Raw genomic sequence first — 19,493 nt, 5'->3', positions numbered from 1 at the left:
AAGGAGGACACGGACAACATGCCCCACATGTCGACCTGCTCCTATCCAGTTTTAAATAACTAGCATAACAGAGGCAGAAATAAAATAAACAAATCCCCCGGGCCGTATAAGATCCTCCTAATAGTACTCAAAGAAATGAAAGAAGTTATTTACAAACCGCTAACCAAGATCATGCAACAGTCTCTTGACACAGGGGTTGTACCGACAGACTGGAAAATAGCAAACGTAATACTGATCCACAAAAAGGGAGACAAAACCGAACCAGGTAACTGCAGACCAATAAGCCTGACTTCTATTATATGTAAACTTATGGAAACTATAATAAGATCTAAAATGGAAAATTACCTATATGGTAACAGTATCCTGGGAGACAGTCAGCATGGTTTTAGGAAAGGGAGTTTGTGTCTAACTAACATACTTGATTTTTTTTGAGGATGCAACATTGAAAATGGATAATTGCAAAGCATACGACATGGTTTATTTAGATTTCCAGAAAGCTTTTGACAAAGTCCCGCATAAAAGATTAATTCTCAAACTGAACGCAGTCGGGATTCAAGGAAATGCCTGCACATGGATTAGGGAGTGGTTAACATGTAGAAAACAGAAAGTACTGATTAGAGGAGAAACCTCAAAATGGAGTGAGGTAACCAGTGGTGTACCACAGGGATCAGTATTAGGTCCTCTGCTATTCCTAATCTACATTAATGATTTAGATTCTGGTATAGTAAGCAAACTTAAATTTGCAGACGACACAAAAATAGGAGGAGTGGCAAACACTGTTGCAGCAGCAAAGGTCATTCAAAATGATCTAGACAGCATTCAGAACTGGGCAGACACATGGCAAATGACATTTAATAGAGAAAAGTGTAAAGTACTGCACGCAGGCAATAAAAATGTGCATTATAAATATCATATGGGAGATACTGAAATTGAAGAAGGAATCTATGAAAAAAGACCTAGGAGTTTATGTTGACTCAGAAATGTCTTCATCTAGACAATGCGGGGAAGCTATAAAAGGCCAACAAGATGCTCGGATATATTGTGAGAAGTGTTGAATTTAAATCAAGGGAAGTAATGTTAAAACTTTACAATGCATTAGTAAGACCTCACCTAGAATATTGTGTTCAGTTCTGGTCACCTCGTTACAAAAAAGATATTGCTGCTTTAGAAAGAGTGCAAAGAAGAGCAACCAGAATTATCCCAGGTTTAAAAGGCATGTCGTATGCAGACAGGCTAAAAGAATTGAATCTATTCAGTCTTGAACAAAGAAGACTACGAGGTGATCTGATTCGAACATTCAAAATCCTAAAAGGTATAGACAATGTCGACCCAGGGGACTTTTCTGACCTGAGAAAAGAAACAAGGACCAAGGGTTACAAATGGAGATTTGATAAAGGGGCATTCAGAACAGAAATTAGGAGGCACTTTTTTACACAGAGAATTGTGAGGGTCTGGAACCAACTCCCCAGTAATGTTGTTGAAGCTGACACCCTGGGATCCTTCAAGAAGCTGCTTGATGAGATTCTGGGATCAATAAGCTACTAACAACCAAACGAGCAAGATGGGCTGAATGGCCTCCTCTCGTTTGGAAACTTTCTTATGTTCTTATAAACTCGACCTTCGATTTCGTAGTTTATGACGTCACAGAAACCCTAGATGGAATTATTTTTCTGTACCTCACTGAAGCCTATCTATTATTCTAGATATAATTTACTTCCTGGGTGTGACGGGCGTGGGTATCCGCTGACACACAGGAGAGACACAGAGGTTGTGTTTGACACCCCGGCACAGGTGTTCAGGATTTACTCACAATATTTACAAGGTTGCAGTTGCTGGTGGAGTGCAATGGTAGCCAAATAATAAATGCAAAACAAAACACAGTTCAAACGCGGCTAACAAAACACAGGTGACAGAGCAGTACCTCAACTAGGCCCTGCTCCAGGAACCTTCTCCCTGACCCAAACTCAAATACACTGAGGTGGGATTATAATCTCCTGATCGAATCCCCATGCTCATCCCAAGGGTCCCGGTTAAACACAGGGGACCTCACTCTCCCTGGATTTATTTATTTTTTTATTTATTTACATACACACACACACACACACACACACACACACACACACACGTACGTTTGTATTCCTATATTTGTGGGGAGTTCTCATTGACTCTCACTATTTTTTTATTTACTATTTCCAGTCAGACAAAACTCCACAGGGTGAAAGTCGACAACAAACTAAATATTTTGTCCCCACAACGTTGTTTTTTCAGTAGTTACTACCTTTGTGGGGGCATTTTCTCAAATTTTGTCCCCCACATTGATAGTAATGCCTGCCCCCCCCCCCCCCCCCCCCCACACACACACACTCTCACACACACACAAACACTCACTCACACCCACACCCACACCCAAACAGTCTTGAGTCTTCGAGCTGCTAGATAAAGGAACTGGCTTTAGCAGTCATCATAAATCCTGGATCTCACCACTGCACCTCAAACAGATGCACTGCCTGGGAACGTCTTGAAGAAACGGTGAAGGTCTTTTCACACCAAGCGCGTTGTGTCAAAGCGTCTGCTTTCAGGCATCAATCAATCTGAAGCGCTGTCACTGAACACAACATTTCCTTAAAGCACAGAATTACATTTTGATATCTTTCAGTACGAAGTACTGGAACAGCAGCACTGTTCCATGATAACCAAGCAATACAGTTCTGTGTTTTTCACAGGAAAAATAAAAATGGGAATACATTCTAAATATTTAGTATGAGTTCTACATTTCATCAGTGGTTTCGAGTGGCGTTCTCTTTGCCGCACTGTAGAGCAGTCTTTTTTTTTCTGTACTTCCTCGCTGTTTAAAGTCAAGGATCTTCCTATTTGACACCCAGACATACTCACAGCAATGCCTGTCTATAATTATTACCACTTCCTACTTGCTGCTGATTGGCTGTTGAGATTCCAAACCCAGGTTGCATGTTACTGTAGCCCTGCTTGAGATCTTCATATACATACAGAACTTGCTCATTTATTTTTGAAACCAAAAAGGTAACGTGGCAACCTTCATAAAATAATGGTGAATTAACTTACACTTTATTACTTGCAGCTTATCCCACCCCAAGTAGGCTCTTGAAAATAAATGCAAATTGTCTCCAAAACTAAACATTGCTCAACGAAATACTAATTTGGTCAGGTGACTGTCTTTTTGCAGACTGTAGATAAACGAGAGGCTTATCTGCTTGTTATCTTTTTTCTGTCTTCTATCTTTCCAGACCCTGTTTCCTGTGTGCTGTGAGCTTTCTCCCCTCTGTTTAATAAAAAACAGTTATTGCCATTTACTACATAGTTAATGATGTAACAATCTCCTGTTCCTTTTTTCTATTTAAACCTTCAGGCGTTGTGGTATTGAGTCTATTTATAAATTAAACTTTTATTTCCTTGACAAGAATTTGCTTGCCTTGTCGGTACTAATCCCTGCTTTTCCTACCACTTTTCAGTGTTGAGTGCATTCAGTCTTGATCACTAACGTCTTAAAATAATAAATATAAAATCGAATCTAACAAACGTGTGCATGTTTCACATCGGAAAACGTGAGACCCACGTGAAATATTGCAAGACATATTAGGCCAGATTTACTGGAAGGCTGTTCTCTCGATTTTGTTCTTGAAAAGATGTGCTTCCAGCACATGAGGGTGTTGCAAAACCCGCACTGTTCCAAGCACATGATCAGCGGTTATTGAATGTGAAAACAGCAGCAGCAGCAGCAGCAGCAGCAGTGGGTCATGGGGTCTGTTTTACCAGAGGCCAATCTCATTTCCCTCCTTGTGGAGCCACTCTCTCAGCAGGATACTCCAGTCCAGTCTGGAGCATTGTGCACGAAAGGGGTTCAATGGGGAAGGTTCTAACCCAAGTGTGATGGAAACATTTAGTGACGTACAGCTAAGAGCAGGGAGCTGCAATATTCTAATGCATATAGTAAGACTTTGATTCCCCTCGCCCCGATAGCACACAATTATGCATTAACACGACAGCTGCCACTTCTTGAATCAATGTGTTGTGCCGAGTTTCATTATCTATCAGTCAGTCAATCAATACTTTTATTTATATAGCGCCTTTCATGCAAAAAGCATATCGACGCGCTGCACAGGACAACACAGAAGAAAATCAAAATACATTTCATGTGTATAGAAGTGAAAGCAAAACAGAGTTTAGAATTCAGTTTGAAAAAGCTAATCTAAAAAAGTATGTTTTCAGTTTTGACTTAGTCATGAACTGATGTTGCAGTTCTGATATGAGGTGGCGGTGCATTTCACAATCCGGGAGCACACAGACCAAAAGCTCTCTCTCCCTTCCTTTGTGTTACACTTGTGGGAGACACCGCAGACCCGCATCAGCTGATCGTAAATCACGAGATGGTATGTATGTGACTAGAAAGGTCTGATCGGGTAGCAAGCAAGGCAAGCAATATTTGAGTGTGGTGCCTGTCTGTATCAACCCCCTTTCATACACATGTATGAAGAAACACAAACTGAACAGGGAGGACCAGTGCTTTGAGTTTGAGCTACAGGGCACCATGGATTACTCCGGACAAGTGAATATAGTCTCTGACGTATGAGATGTAAATACTGGGATCCAGACGCTTAGGGGATCATTGTGTCTAGGATGTTGCTGTCTGGAGATATTAAGAAACTGTATGGAGTGTGAATGGTCTTTGTTGTACTGTTACCAAGTGCAGGGGTGGGAATAAGACTCCCATTGCATTGCGGTTTGATCCATTCCTGGTTTTACTATGAGTTTAAATCAGACGCACTTGAGCTTGTTACCTACACACTGTGGCTAATCATTGTAAAAACCTTAAATGGGTGAAACTGCTTTGCAGTAGGGGGATTATTTCCATCCCTGAAGTGAACTGCTGCCCCCTAGGGCAGGGGTCGGGAAGCGGCGGCCCACAAGGCTTTTCGTGGTGGCCCGGGAGCAGGCTATTGTTTTATTAACTGATTAACGGTCATTCTATTTGTTTCTGTTCTTCCACTACTCATGCCGTTGCTGGGCGGATTTTGCGCAGCTCGGACAAACGCATCACTGGTTGCTAGGCAGCAGTATACACTTGCGCAGCTCGGACAAACGCATCACTGGTTGCTAGGCAGCAGTATACACTTGCGCAGCTCGGACAAACGCATCACTGGTTGCTAGGCAGCAGTATACACTTGCGCAGCTCGGACAAACGCATCATAGCAGCTGAACATTGCCGGAATTTGATACTTAATTATAGAGCCATTTATCATTCAATGTAAAGCTTCAGCTGTGGTGGCAGAAACGTGGCAGTCACAGTCAAGACTAGCAAGCATCGGAGGAGCCAGCAGCCAAAACATCACGACCAATCAGAAGTTTGGAGCAAGAAAAATGACAATTGCATTGTGGCAACTCTGTCTCCATATTTCCAGCTAGTGCAGAATAAGAATTCTCTGATTTCTCTTTGATTATTCTAGATGTACAGAAAGGCTTGTGCAGATTTTGCAGCTTTGATGCTAATTTCCCGAATTCAAGCACTCTAAATAAGTAGGTGTGCCTGTTTTGCAACTAGAGCGTGTTTTTTTTTTTTTTCACACCCCCCCAATTCATGTACAAACTTGTTGAAATCAAAGTCTCCTCCAGTGAGAAATCCCATCAAAGGAGAAATTTAGACAGCAACTCCCTTGGGGCTTTGGACTTAATTGAAACAGAATTCTCAATAAAAGCAACAGTCTTTATTTAAACCTGTTTAAAACCCCAGTAAACATAATAATGGCTTACGTGTTTCGACCCGTAGGTCTTCCTCGGAGCACAATAGAGAATCGTTGGACTTAATTGAAACGGGAGCTGCTGTCTTAAATTTCTCCTTCAATGGGATTTCTCCCTGGAGGAGTCTTCTATTCATCTGTATCCAGGACAAGGCACTCCGGATTTTAAAAACTGTTCCTTAACACTTTTGTAGTGCCGGCATCCGTATTTTCTAAAGTATATATGTATATAATATAAGTATGTATGTATATAATATAAAAATATATTTCATGAACACAGTTTAGTGAATATATGTTTAGAAATCTAGTCATACTATGTATTAAAGTTAACAAAATTAAATTTCCTGGTGTCGGCCCATGCACCTTTTGGTCAGTGGTCACGTTCCGGTTCGTGGCCACTGCCCTAGGAAATGATTTGCATTTCCAGATGTTTATTCCTAGTCAACAAAATGTGAAATTAATAGATTTACAAAATCATCACAGCTAAAATGGTTAGCGTGCTATCGATTAGCGGTGTACTAAGTGGAGCAGTTTTGGTGGACTGACCCTGCGTAGAGATAAACCCTGCAGGCTGGGGCCCGGTGCGTCACTGTGTTTGCACAGCTGTGTGGGGGACAGGAAGGCAGGGGGGCAGGGTCTGGATAGACTGAGCCAGTGACGTCTGTATGACACTCTGACACACTGAGAGACCTGGTCTGTGTGACACTCTGACACACTGAGAGACCTGGTCTGTGTGACACTCTGACACACTGAGAGACCTGGTCTGTGTGACACTCTGACACACTGAACACTGAGAGACCTGGTCTGTGTGACACACTGAACACTGAGAGACCTGGTCTGTGTGACACTGACACACTGAACACTGAGAGACCTGGTCTGTGTGACACTGACACACTGAACACTGAGAGACCTGGTCTGTGTGACTCTCTGACACACTGAACACTGAGAGACCTGGTCTGTGTGACACTCTGACACACTGAACACTGAGAGACCGGTCTTGTGACACTCTGACACACTGGACACTGAACACTGGATCACTCTGTTTAGATCAGTCTATGGTTCGAAAGACCAGCTTCTCTCAATAAAAGGCATTTATCTCTCAATAGCTGAACTGCTTATGCTGTGTAGGTACTTTTAGTATGTGATAAAAAAAACACTTTTAGTTCTCAATGATACTATTCTGTTTTAAAAGTACAAGATATGTGTGCGGTTTGGTGCCATTGTAAGTGTCAAATACACTGGTGTGTGTGTGTGTGCGTGCGTGCGTGCGTGCGTGCGTGCGTGCGTGGGATTTGAAAGATCTAAATAACATTTGAATCCTCCTTTTTATATTGATGTAGTCCACTCCCCCCCCCCGCCCCCCACCCATGTGACAGTACAGTTATGATGTTCTCTTGCCCAGTTCTATTGGTCAGTACTATTGCTAATATGAGATCCTGTGGAAGGGTAAGGTCACAGCTAAGGCTGGCTAGCAGGGTTTGGGGGGGGGGGGGGGGGATGAGAGAAACAGCGGAGGCAGGAGTCGGGTGATTGCACATAGCATGCTTTTTAGCACAGTTTTATTTGATTTACAATTAAACCAAACAGGGACACAGTGCACACTGCCCTGCAGCTCTCAACACTAACCACTGCTACCCCAGCCCTGTCTCCCAGCTCCTCTCATACACAGAGTCCAGCCGGACTGAATAATAATGACCACATTCTGACCATTTCTTTCCCTTCCAATTAGGCGTGGCCTCCCATTCAAACACGCATTCTCACATGCGTGTATGAGCTGGGAGAGTGCACAGTATTGTATTCTCGCTGAGGTCTCGGTGCAGCTGTTAGTAAAGGTGTTGTCTGCTGTTGTGCTTCTGCAGGTGGTTGTCAACGGAGGAGCCCAGTCTAACGGGGACCAAGACACTGAAGACACTGAGCTCATGGCAATCTACTCCAAAGAGAACGGCACCACGGAGAAGGTAGTGGCAGGGCAGCACTGGCCTGGGTTTATTATTCACCGCTCCACCCCAGGGAAGAACAGTTCAGTTTATCTATCTGAGATCTGAGCAGATCACAGACTGAAAATAAACAAAAAAGCCTGCTTAACTTTCCACTGTTAGAAAAATGAATACTTAAGAGCTGTTTCGATAAGCAAACCTTCTGGGCATCTGTGTGGGATTGCGGTCATGTTATTATTTATAATAGCTGCTGACGAATGTTGGGTTGTTGGTTTTGTTTTTGTGTTGGGGAACGTGCCAAGCTCTGGGGCAAGGCTGGACTCGCCAGACTCCCTTCGGTTTTCATAGCCGTGAGCTGGGCCCTTATATTTGGAATCTCTGTCACCGTGACTGAGCGGTGTGTGTTGTCACAGGAGCTCTGACACGTGGCCTGGCTTTGTCAGGCTGCAGACCATGCTGAAGGTGGTTGCATACTGTCATCGCAGAGTGTGGTATTTTACACAGCACTGTGACCCTCAGCATAGGAGACTAAACAGTGTGGGGTGGGGCTAGAGGGCGAGTGAGGCACAGACATACAGTTTCAAAATAAACACACACTAAAAAAATATTTTTCTTTCCTAGTTGTTTTTAAAAAACTTTAATTCATGTTTTTTTTTAAAATCATTTATTATTTTTTATTATATATATATAGATATATATATATATATATAGATATATATTGTGATAACTTGCCCCCACTTAGGTTCGTTGCCCCTTTAAAAATTGACCCAGACACAGAAATTGGGGGTTCAGCGCTTCCGCGCACTTTTAATAATACAAACAATAATACAAAAACAAAACACCTAGCTCTTTACGAGCACTAACTGAACTTTCAGGAACACCCTGACTACAAGTAGGACGGCTAAGCCGTTTCCCCACCAAACAAAACCCAACAAACTAAAACCACACAGGTTTGACACGGCACTTACTTTTGTATGACTGCTCGGAGACAGAGCACACTATCTGCCTCCTATACAGCAGCCGTGAGCAGACTGACTGCACCCCTTATATATACCCTGCACCTGGTCCTAATTTAACAATAATTACAAGGTGCAGGGGATAATTAACAATTAACACACTTAACCAATTAAACAATCAAACAAATGTGCATTCTCACATGTTTTCATGCAGGGAGGATTAACCCCCTCCCTGCTGTGTTACACTATATATAGATATAGATATATATATTTTTTTATTCTCTTAAAGCAGAAATTTTATTTGCCGCTGCTGGGACAAGATACCTTAATAAAACATATTATAATGTGTTGTTTTTTTTATATATAGTTTTATAACATGAAGATGCCTTTTTTTCACCTTTACACTTAAACATAGTGTAGCGTGCACAGGGGAAGGCAGCAGCAGGGCTGGTAGGTGACATAATCACACACGAAGACATAAGCCCGATATACGCACCTTGCAAAGGAGCCGGCTCTTTTGTACAGCGGTATGGGCGCTATGCTTTAGTGCGAGAGGTCCTGGGTTCGCGCCCGCCCTCTGCCTGTGTGTGGATTGCCTCGCTCTGTGAGATGCGCCTGCCTTAACTGAGATAGCTACAATATTTTAAAAATTGAATTTTTCACCATTAGATTAAAATGAGTACTCCAGTGTTGAATGTTGGATCACACTCTTGAAGTTACTAAACGTTAGTAAACTACACTATTTTAGTTAATTAATTAAAAGTTATAGATGCACTAAAAGGTGGATGTATTTGTTATGATCTTATTAAGATGACATCACTGGAAAGTGCAGCTAAGCAATCTGTAAAACTCTGAGTTATTATTATTATTATTATTTATTTGCTGTTACATATCACTGTGATCTAGTGGACCAGCCTGTCTCAGCACTACGGGGATGTCTAACTGTCTCTGTCCCTCCGTCTGTCCCTCACAGAGCTCTCTATCAGAGACGCTGGACAGCGCTACCAGTCTGGACGCCCAGCGTATGGACATGATCTACACTATTGAAGACGTCCCTCCCTGGTACCTCTGTGTATTTCTGGGCATGCAGGTAAAAACACAGCAACATCTGGAGCTTCTTAATGCCCCCCGCCCCCCTCCTCCTCCCCACTGTGCAAGCATGCCTCTGCCAGGGCGGCACGAACCAGTCATTCGATCGTCCTGGTGGAGCTCTCCACACAAATCAGGTGCTGACAATCAGGGGAGGGTCGCTGCTGTCCATCGGGCTGATTCACCGTTCAGAGTGAACAAACAGCTGCTTGGGTTTGTGATGATCGCTGCTTTTCTAAGTGTGGAGAACAGCGATCCACACAAACCCAAGCCGCTGTTACTTCACTTGAAATGGTAAATCAGCCCGATCGACACCAGCGACCCTCGTCTGTGGAGGGTTTGATCTAATAATCGGCCCGTGCAGCTCTAGTCTCTGCTAAACCTGGATTCTAAGCTTTTTACCTGCTTAACACTGACCTGAAACAATAACCCATGTGCACTGACAGAACACTGTTACTGTGTTAAACTATGTGTAAGCATCAGGCCTCTCCTCATTGCAGTCTGCAGCAGTGTGCTAGTCTATTAGAAAACCCCATTGCTTCTATAGTTTTGATTTGTTGAGCGTATGAAATCAGACCACTGTTACTGGGGGGAATAAAAACCTCCGTGTTTTGCTGAGCGCTCTCCTCCTTTTCTCTCTTAGCACTATCTGACGTGCTTCAGTGGCACCATCGCTGTCCCCTTCCTCCTCGCTGAGGCCATGTGTGTCGGGTTTGACCAATGGGCTACGAGCCAGCTGATTGGCACAATCTTCTTCTGCGTGGGCATCACAACGCTGCTTCAAACAACCTTCGGGTGCAGGTACTGTATGCTTACGCTAGAACAGCACTTCCTGATGTGTGTCGCAGTGTGCAGGTATCGCGATGCAGACGATCAGTCCTGACGCGTGTCGCAGTGTGCAGGTATCGCGATGCAGACGATCAGTCCTGACGCGTGTCACAGTGTGCAGGTATCGCGATCAGTCCTGACGCGTGTCACAGTGTGCAGGTATCGCGATGCAGGCAATCAGTCCTGACGCGTGTCACAGTGTGCAGGTATCGCGATGCAGGCGATCAGTCCTGACGCGTGTCGCAGTGTGCAGGTATCGCGATGCAGGCGATCAGTCCTGACGCGTGTCACAGTGTGCAGGTATCGCGATCAGTCCTGACGCGTGTCACAGTGTGCAGGTATCGCGATGCAGGCGATCAGTCCTGACGTGTGTCACAGTGTGCAGGTATCGCGATGCAGGCGATCAGTCCTGACGCGTGTCACAGTGTGCAGGTATCGCGATCAGTCCTGACGCGTGTCACAGTGTGCAGGTATCGCGATGCAGACGATCAGTCCTGACGCGTGTCACAGTGTGCAGGTATCGCGATACAGGTGATCAGTCCTGACGCGTGTCACAGTGTGCAGGTATCGCGATGCAGGCGATCAGTCCAGGGGTGCATTTATTCTCAGTAATGTGATATGTGATATAGACACTTTGGATCCCCTAGCCTGCATTGCATATGTCTACAGCAGGCGGCTCAAACTATTAAGTCAAAGTAATAAAAAACTAAAAAGATTTTGAGTAATTGCAATTGTGATTGGCTGTGTAGTGAAGAGGGGACTTTAAATGTTTATCTCTCTATCTGTCTACCTCTATATAAAATATTATTTATTATTATTTATTTTCTACATTCTAATGTAAAGTCAGCTTTTCGTAATTACACCGTTGTTGAATGCGACTTTCCATTGCATAAGCGGCTTGCTAGCTCTAACCTGGGTGTGTATGAAGCTGTCTGCTTGTTTGTCGCGTTTTGTTTTTATATATATTTGTCAAAGAATTGTCCTGTTTAATTTCTTTTTATTCCATATGTTCTTGGAGATGGATGCACGCTATATTAATGGCAGTCTATACCTTGAAGGTGAATTCTTGCATTTCGTCCCAGTTCCCGCAGCCCCTCCCCCAAAATCACGAGGAACTCTCTTTCAGTTTTATAAATGATCCTTTTTATAAATGTTCTCCTTTTCTGCTTTTATTGTTTTTTTTCCACATCTGGTCGATACCGAGCTGGTTTTAGTTCCCCTTTTAGATTCAGAGTGTTTTTTTTTTTTTTCATTCAACAAATGTCATCTCTAACCTAGTGCTGCAGAGCCAGACTCAGTGACCAGACAGGAAAAAGGACAGACAGTGGCACCGCAATGGCAATGCAGACAGACAGTGGCACCGCAATGGCAATGCAGACAGACAGTGGCACCGCAATGGCAATGCAGACAGACAGGGGCACCACAATGGCAATGCAGACAGACAGGGGCACCGCAATGGCAATGCAGACAGACAGGGGCGCCACAATGGCAATGCAGACAGACAGTGGCACCGCAATGGCAATGCAGACAGACAGTGGCACCGCAATGGCAATGCAGACAGACAGTGGCACCGCAATGGCAATGCAGACAGACAGGGGCACTGCAATGGCAATGCAGACAGACAGGGGCACTACAATGGCAATGCAGACAGACAGGGGCACTGCAATGGCAATGCAGACAGTCAGTGGCACCGCAATGGCAATGCAGACAGACAGGGGCACTACAATGGCAATGCAGACAGACAGTGGCACCGCAATGGCAATGCAGACAGACAGGGGCGCCACAATGGCAATGCAGACAGACAGTGGCACCGCAATGGCAATGCAGACAGACAGTGGCACCGCAATGGCAATGCAGACAGACAGTGGCACCGCAATGGCAATGCAGACAGACAGGGGCACTACAATGGCAATGCAGACAGACAGTGGCACCGCAATGGCAATGCAGACAGACAGTGGCACTACTGTGGAATTTCTGTTTAAATGGCATGCATCTCTGGGAGACGGTTCTTTCCAATGCTATTTATGTTGTTTAATTGGGACGTCACTTTGTTTAATTGGGATACAGTATTTTCACATGATGAGTGGAGATCGCTTTTCAGAGCAAGACAGGTTCGTATGGCAAAGAAAGCTGGCGTGTCAGCAACGCAGGTGCCTCGCCTTGTGATGAGATGGGATTTCATTATTTTTCATTTCATGTAGAATACAAAAAACACTGATATTTTACATGATGTGTTTAACATGTAATCGTAAGGTGATGTGATTCTAGGTTAACTAGCGCCCTAGGCAGCATTTGCACTGGCGTCCCCACCCCCCAAAAAATAACTCCATAATTACTGTTAAGCCGATTCCACAACTGAGCGATCAGTTGCGCAACCAAATCACTCTCAAAACGTTCCTGTCTTTCGAAGTGTGTGTATTTTAGTTTTTTTCTGCCGATTTATACTGACACTGCTGCAGTGGCGGATTAATGCACAGGTCCCAGGGGCCCGTGCCCAGGGGCCCCAGCCACTTAGGGGGCCCCCAGTAAAACTCACTGTAACGAGTGGATCAAAATATAGCAGTAAATAAATATAGCAAAAATGTAGCAATACATAAATATTCTTTAATAGAATATAATAATGGATGAATACAATATCCAGGTGTTTGTAAGTATATCAGAATTTTGTCGCTGAAAGATCTCTCCGCTATAAAACACAGTACTATGGTTTCCCACAAACTACACACACACACACACACATCGGACCTCTAATATGCAAATAACTGATGTGTGATTGGTCAGATGCTAAGAGTGTGCGTGTTGTTCTTTGTGCCCCAGGGCCACAAGAAGTCTTAATCTGCCTCTGCCGGTTCGTTCCTTCAGTCTGTCATTATCGTTAGTAAACGATGGCTTCACTAATTACCGATGTAGAACTGGCTGTTTTATAGTCGTCTCATCTGTAGTCATTTTAAATGCAGTATTAAAAGCAGAAGCGAAGCCATGAAAATGCTGGTCAAGACCTTGGCTGAGGATGCAGGTGTTATCTTTTGAAATAGTATATTTTTAAATCCATCTCCCCCTTTGTGCACATGATAAAAAACGTCACTACACATCACTTGGCAAACTGCTTGAAAGTAGAGCTGGTCTGTACTGTAAGTAACGAGCTGGGTAACTGCAGCTGGTTGCAGGAACGTCCGCATATAAGCGATTCAGCGATTCTGCACAACCGATCACTCAGGTGTGGCCCCGGCTTTAGATATTTTTGGGTTAAACTCTGTTTGTGACAACGGTGCTTATTTGTTTAATTGAAATGTAATCGCTGTGTAGCATATCCATAATTACCATACAGTCCTAAAAACATTTCAATCCCAACACCTCAAAAACCATTCACAATTTACGACTTTTTACCCAAGTTATTACTTTTGATCTACACAAAGGGCAGTGCTTCTATTCAAACCCGCATCCCGTCACAGCAATGGACAAACGGAATCCATATTATCATCAAGTGAAAAAACCGAAAAAGCGGTCCGTTCACGTTACTCCGTGCATTGCTTTTGGAAAGCACAGGGCCAATGTGCCACAGAGTGTTGTTTTTTTTTTTTAAATCAATTTCTAATAAATAAAAATGTGTTTAATTTCATTGCATTTTATTGGCACTGCAAACCTATTTTATGCTGTAAAATGATAGTTGTAATTATGTTACTAAACAATACTACCCATCCAGCTCCTAGGCACCAACTACAAATGAAAGCTACAGACAGGTCAAATGAAACCCCCTTCTGTGTTCGTATGAGTCCACATGGCTCCTGATGTTTATTATTTGTTGTTGTGTTGGGTATGGTGCCTGTGTTTGTAATACTTCAAGGACGTTATACCCCAAATAATATACAAAGCAAACGGTCCGGTTTCAGGACATAAACATTCACAATAATGAAGTAGCGATCGACTGCAGCGACCCCATTCACTTCCTCTTGTGATGAGCAGTTCGTGAACGAGTCGTTCTCTTTGAATGATTCGTTCTCTTTGAATGACTCATGACAGTGAATCACAGGGAGCGGTTCAGGATTCAGGTATCAAACAGACTACATGACATGAGGCGAGTTACCAGCTCAACAACAACTCATGAAATGATTCAGAAATGACTTTCGAATCTACCGGTGTAGCGTTAGAAAGTGGTACATTGTCAGCATGTGGTACGCGTACCAAAACTTGACCCATGTAACGTCAAAAAGTGATACGTTGTCACATTGAAAGTGTTACACAGTGGGCAGCAGTGTGGAGTAGTGGTTAGGGCTCTGGACTCTTGACCGGAGGGTCGTGGTTTCAATCCCAGGTGGGGGGCACTGCTGCTGTACCCTTGAGCAAGGTACTTTACCTAGATTGCTCCAGTAAAAACCCAACTGTATAAATGGGTAATTGTATGTAAAATAATGTGATATGTGAAATAATGTATAATGTGATATCTTGTAACAATTGTAAGTCGCCCTGGATAAGGGCGTCTGCTAAGAAATAAATAATAATAATAATAATAATACACTGTCAGATGTTGGTACAGGTGCAATCAATTGCAATCTGATGGGTATTTTCCTATTGTCATACAGAGGTACATTTACCATTAATTATACATTATTTTTTTATATTGGGTAGTTCTGTGTTGTGTTGTAATATAGGAGGCTGTGTGGTCCAGTGGTTAAAGAAAAGGGCTTGTAACCAGGAGGTCCCCGGTTCAAATCCCACCTCAGCCACTGACTCATTGTGTGACCCTGAGCAAGTCACTTAACCTCCTTGTGCTCCGTCTTTCGGGTGAGACGTAGTTGTAAGTGACTCTGCAGCTGATGCATAGTTCACACACCCTAGTCTCTGTAAGTCACCTTGGATAAAGGCGTCTGCTAAATTAACTAATAATAATAATAATAATATTAATAATAATAATAATAATAATAATGATAGATGCCCCCGCTGTTCCCTCCTTCTGCTCAGACATTGACATACAGACATTGACAACCGAAGTCTGATTTAAAATACCCAGTTCCAATGACAGATACCTGGTTCGGAGCCGATTCCAAAAATCTCCTCTCACACGCATCAGCGCTGCTAATTTCCCAGTCAGGATTGCCTTGCTCTGTTCTTGCCTCTGATTCGTCGTAACCAGGCAACCGGTATAGTTGAGCAAGTGATGAAACTGAATCGCATGTCTGCCATGTTGGCTCTTAATGCTGTATAGTGTATTACAGGATGCTGCGTCTATGGAAGAGCCACAATGGTGTCAGTTTCATAATCTCTGCAACTGTAGTAGTAAACGACACATTTTAAAATAAATATTTAATTCTCTAAATTTTTCCCTTTAGGATTTTTACTAAAATATAGTCTTTTTTTAAACTATATACCATTTCATGTGTAAGCACAACTACCCAGACAATTTGGTTATCATTTCTGGACATTTTCCATTCAAATACATTTTCATAACCAGGTGGTGAGGGGTGGAGTGGAGAGGAACACTCATGCTGACTAAGCAAGGATGATATATTTTTTCCAATCTCTTAATCCAGATGTAATGTTATGTTTGAAAACAATTTCCAGCAAAAACAAAAGAGCGAAATGCTTGAACAGGAATATACAAGCCATTTCCTGTCCACTTGTGATCCATTTTCCAAGTTATAGTTGTTTACTGTAAACCACCGATTCTGTCATCAGATAAATTGAAGTGTATAATGTCAATGGGCCCTTTCATAAACAAGCAGTCTTGGGTTGCATTATCAGTGATTTCCGGCCAGTTTGCAGGTTCACTCACCAGTGCAGCTGCTCTGTGTCGTTGTTGTAGCGCTGACAGCGCCGTCATGTACTAGGAAGTCTGTTTCCTCTGTTTGCTGCACATCTTCAGTCCCTTCAGATGCTGCTGGATCTTGTTCATGATCTTCTGTCTCCACCGATTCTTGACCTTGCGTGCTCTCAGTTGCATGTACAGTTGCTGTAGAGGCTGTATTCTGGTCTTGCCTTGGGTTTTTAATAAACCGCACAATTGAACCTTTGAGCCCTTCCAGATATTTTTCCTTTCCTGCTCGTCTTTTTTGTGAAACCAGGTGATTTTTTTATTTAATTTTTTTAGACATTTGTAAAAATATTTTTATTCCGTTATTTATAGCTAAGCAGTCACTACTGTCTCCGCACTCTGTCTCTAAACCCTCTCGTCCACTCTGTCTCTAAACCCTCTCGTCCACTCTGTCTCTAAACCCTCTCGTCCACTCTGTCTCTAAACCCTCTCGTCCACTCTGTCTCTAAACCCTCTCGTCCACTCTGTCTCTAAACCCTCTCGTCCACTCTGTCTCTAAACCCTCTCGTCCACTCTGTCTCTAAACCCTCTCGTCCACTCTGTCTCTAAACCCTCTCGTCCACTCTGTCTCTAAACCCTCTCGTCCACTCTGTCTCTAAACCCTCTCGTCCACTCTGTCTCTAAACCTCTCGTCCACTCTGTCTCTAAACCCTCTCGTCCACTCTGTCTCTAAACCCTCTCGTCCACTCTGTCTCTAAACCCTCTCGTCCACTCTGTCTCTAAACCCTCTCGTCCACTCTGTCTCTAAACCCTCTCGTCCACTCTGTCACACAGTTCATTGCTGCTCAAGCTGCGCCGCATGGCAGTGAGCTAGTGCTGGTTTGTAGCATTGTAGCGGTTTTAGTTGCAAACCGCGGTATTTATAAATAATGTGCCCCTATATAAATAATAGGTGCACATTTTTTTCACATATCGCCTCCCCATAACGCCGGGCCTGACTCGGGTTGTCTCAAATGCCTCTTGTTTAATTGGGACAGCTGCTGATTCTGGATATTTTTACTTCTCTCGAGGTGTCCCGATAAAGCAGCTCCCACTGTAATCCGTTGCAGTACCCTGTTATCAGAGCCAGAGGCCCCACACTGCACTGTGTGATTATCTGTTTTCAAACTGCTGTGAAGTTGCTGTCGCTGGTACTGCTGTGGTCTGCTTATGGGTCAGCTAGCCAGGCTTTCGAAGTAATAGCATTAAAGTTATAGTTAAAGCATCTCAATGGGATTGCTCACGCTTTTCTGTAAGGGTTATTATTAGCTTGGCAGTCAAAGTCCGCGTGCTGCCTCTCCTTGGTTTGGGAGAGGTGCTGCTCAAGGCTGTTGAATCATCAGCAAGTGAGCTTACACAATCTGCCTGTGTCAGCCTAGTGTTAGAAAATACAAGCCCAGCGCTTTCTCTAACCACTGAGCTACTCAACCCTGCTGCCTTCCACACTGCAGCCCAGTGCTTTCTCTAACCACTGAGCTACTCAACCCTGCTGCCTTCCACACTGCAGCCCAGCGCTTTCTCTAACCACTGAGCTACTCAACCTTGCTGCCTTCCACACTGCAGCCCAGCGCTTTCTCTAACCACTGAGCTACTCAACCCCGCTGCCTTCCACACTGCAGCCCAGTGCTTTCTCTAACCACTGAGCTACTCAACCCTGCTGCCTTCCACACTGCAGCCCAGTGCTTTCTCTAACCACTGAGCTACTCAACCCTGCTGCCTTCCACACTGCAGCCCAGTGCTTTCTCTAACCACTGAGCTACTCAACCCTGCTGCCTTCCACACTGCAGCCCAGTGCTTTCTCTAACCACTGAGCTACTCAACCCTGCTGCCTTCCACACTGCAGCCCAGTGCTTTCTCTAACCACTGAGCTACTCAACCCTGCTGCCTTCCACACTGCAGCCCAGTGCTTTCTCTAACCACTGAGCTACTCAACCCTGCTGCCTTCCACACTGCAGCCCAGTGCTTTCTCTAACCACTGAGCTACTCAACCCTGCTGCCTTCCACACTGCAGCCCAGTGCTTTCTCTAACCACTGAGCTACTCAACCCTGCTGCCTTCCACACTGCAGCCCAGTGCTTTCTCTAACCACTGAGCTACTCAACCCTGCTGCCTTCCACACTGCAGCCCAGTGCTTTCTCTAACCACTGAGCTACTCAACCCTGCTGCCTTCCACACTGCAGCCCAGTGCTTTCTCTAACCACTGAGCTACTCAACCCTGCTGCCTTCCACACTGCAGCCCAGTGCTTTCTCTAACCACTGAGCTACTCAACCCTGCTGCCTTCCACACTGCAGCCCAGTGCTTTCTCTAACCACTGAGCTACTCAACCCTGCTGCCTTCCACACTGCAGCCCAGTGCTTTCTCTAACCACTGAGCTACTCAACCCTGCTGCCTTCCACACTGCAGCCCAGTGCTTTCTCTAACCACTGAGCTACTCAACCCTGCTGCCTTCCACACTGCAGCCCAGTGCTTTCTCTAACCACTGAGCTACTCAACCCTGCTGCCTTCCACACTACAGCCCAGCTCTTGGACAGTTTTGCTGCTCCTGTGAAGCTGGTTGGTGGCGTGGCAGTGAAAGAATGAATTGTCAGAATGACTCTGCGGAATCCACTGCAGTCCTGCTGATAGCAGCAGCAGTGTTTACCCACAGTCCTCCACTGGGTCAAGAAAAACTTTGGTGCCCCCAAGTGGACAAGGTTTGAATTGCTAGCAAAAAAAAAAACAACCCAAAAACATTAAAATCAAATCATACTATTATATTAAATGAAAATGAAGGAATAATAATAAAAATAATGACATTCAAGAAAATGTTTAGCATCCCTAAAGTGATATAAATGCTCTCTCTCTCTCTCTCTCTCTCTCTCTCCAGGCTCCCTCTGTTTCAGGCCAGTGCTTTTGCCTTCCTTGCCCCGTCCCGTGCCATCCTCTCCCTGGACAAGTGGAAATGCAACACCACAGGTAACCCGACTGAGACTCTCGCAGCGCCCGGACCCCCTGCGGTCCTTACAGGGAGCGCTTTGCTTCTGCATTGTGTTGTGGGAAGAGGTAACAAGCAGGTCTGGGTGCACTGCGATGTCTAGAAGAGAAATTCTCTTCTCAGTAAAAGCTTCGAGAGATGTATTTCTTG

General features: G+C 44.3%; 1 protein-coding gene across 1 annotated transcript in view; it reads left to right on the top strand.

Moving 5' to 3' along the window:
- Nucleotides 1-19,493, top strand: part of LOC117966468 (solute carrier family 23 member 2-like) — a 53,647-nt gene that overhangs the window by 17,178 nt on the left and 16,976 nt on the right. Inside the window, exons 4-7 of the mRNA XM_059013805.1 lie at nt 7,631-7,729; nt 9,638-9,754; nt 10,397-10,554; nt 19,236-19,324. Of these exons, the coding sequence (XP_058869788.1) occupies nt 7,631-7,729; nt 9,638-9,754; nt 10,397-10,554; nt 19,236-19,324 (463 nt within the window). The remainder of the gene's footprint in view (nt 1-7,630; nt 7,730-9,637; nt 9,755-10,396; nt 10,555-19,235; nt 19,325-19,493) is intronic.

This window comes from Acipenser ruthenus, chromosome 46 (genome assembly GCF_902713425.1).
Source record: "Acipenser ruthenus chromosome 46, fAciRut3.2 maternal haplotype, whole genome shotgun sequence".
Taxonomy (NCBI): domain Eukaryota; kingdom Metazoa; phylum Chordata; class Actinopteri; order Acipenseriformes; family Acipenseridae; genus Acipenser; species Acipenser ruthenus.
The sequence above is the reverse complement of the archived record's forward strand: the minus strand, read 5'-3'. Positions and strand labels throughout refer to the sequence as shown.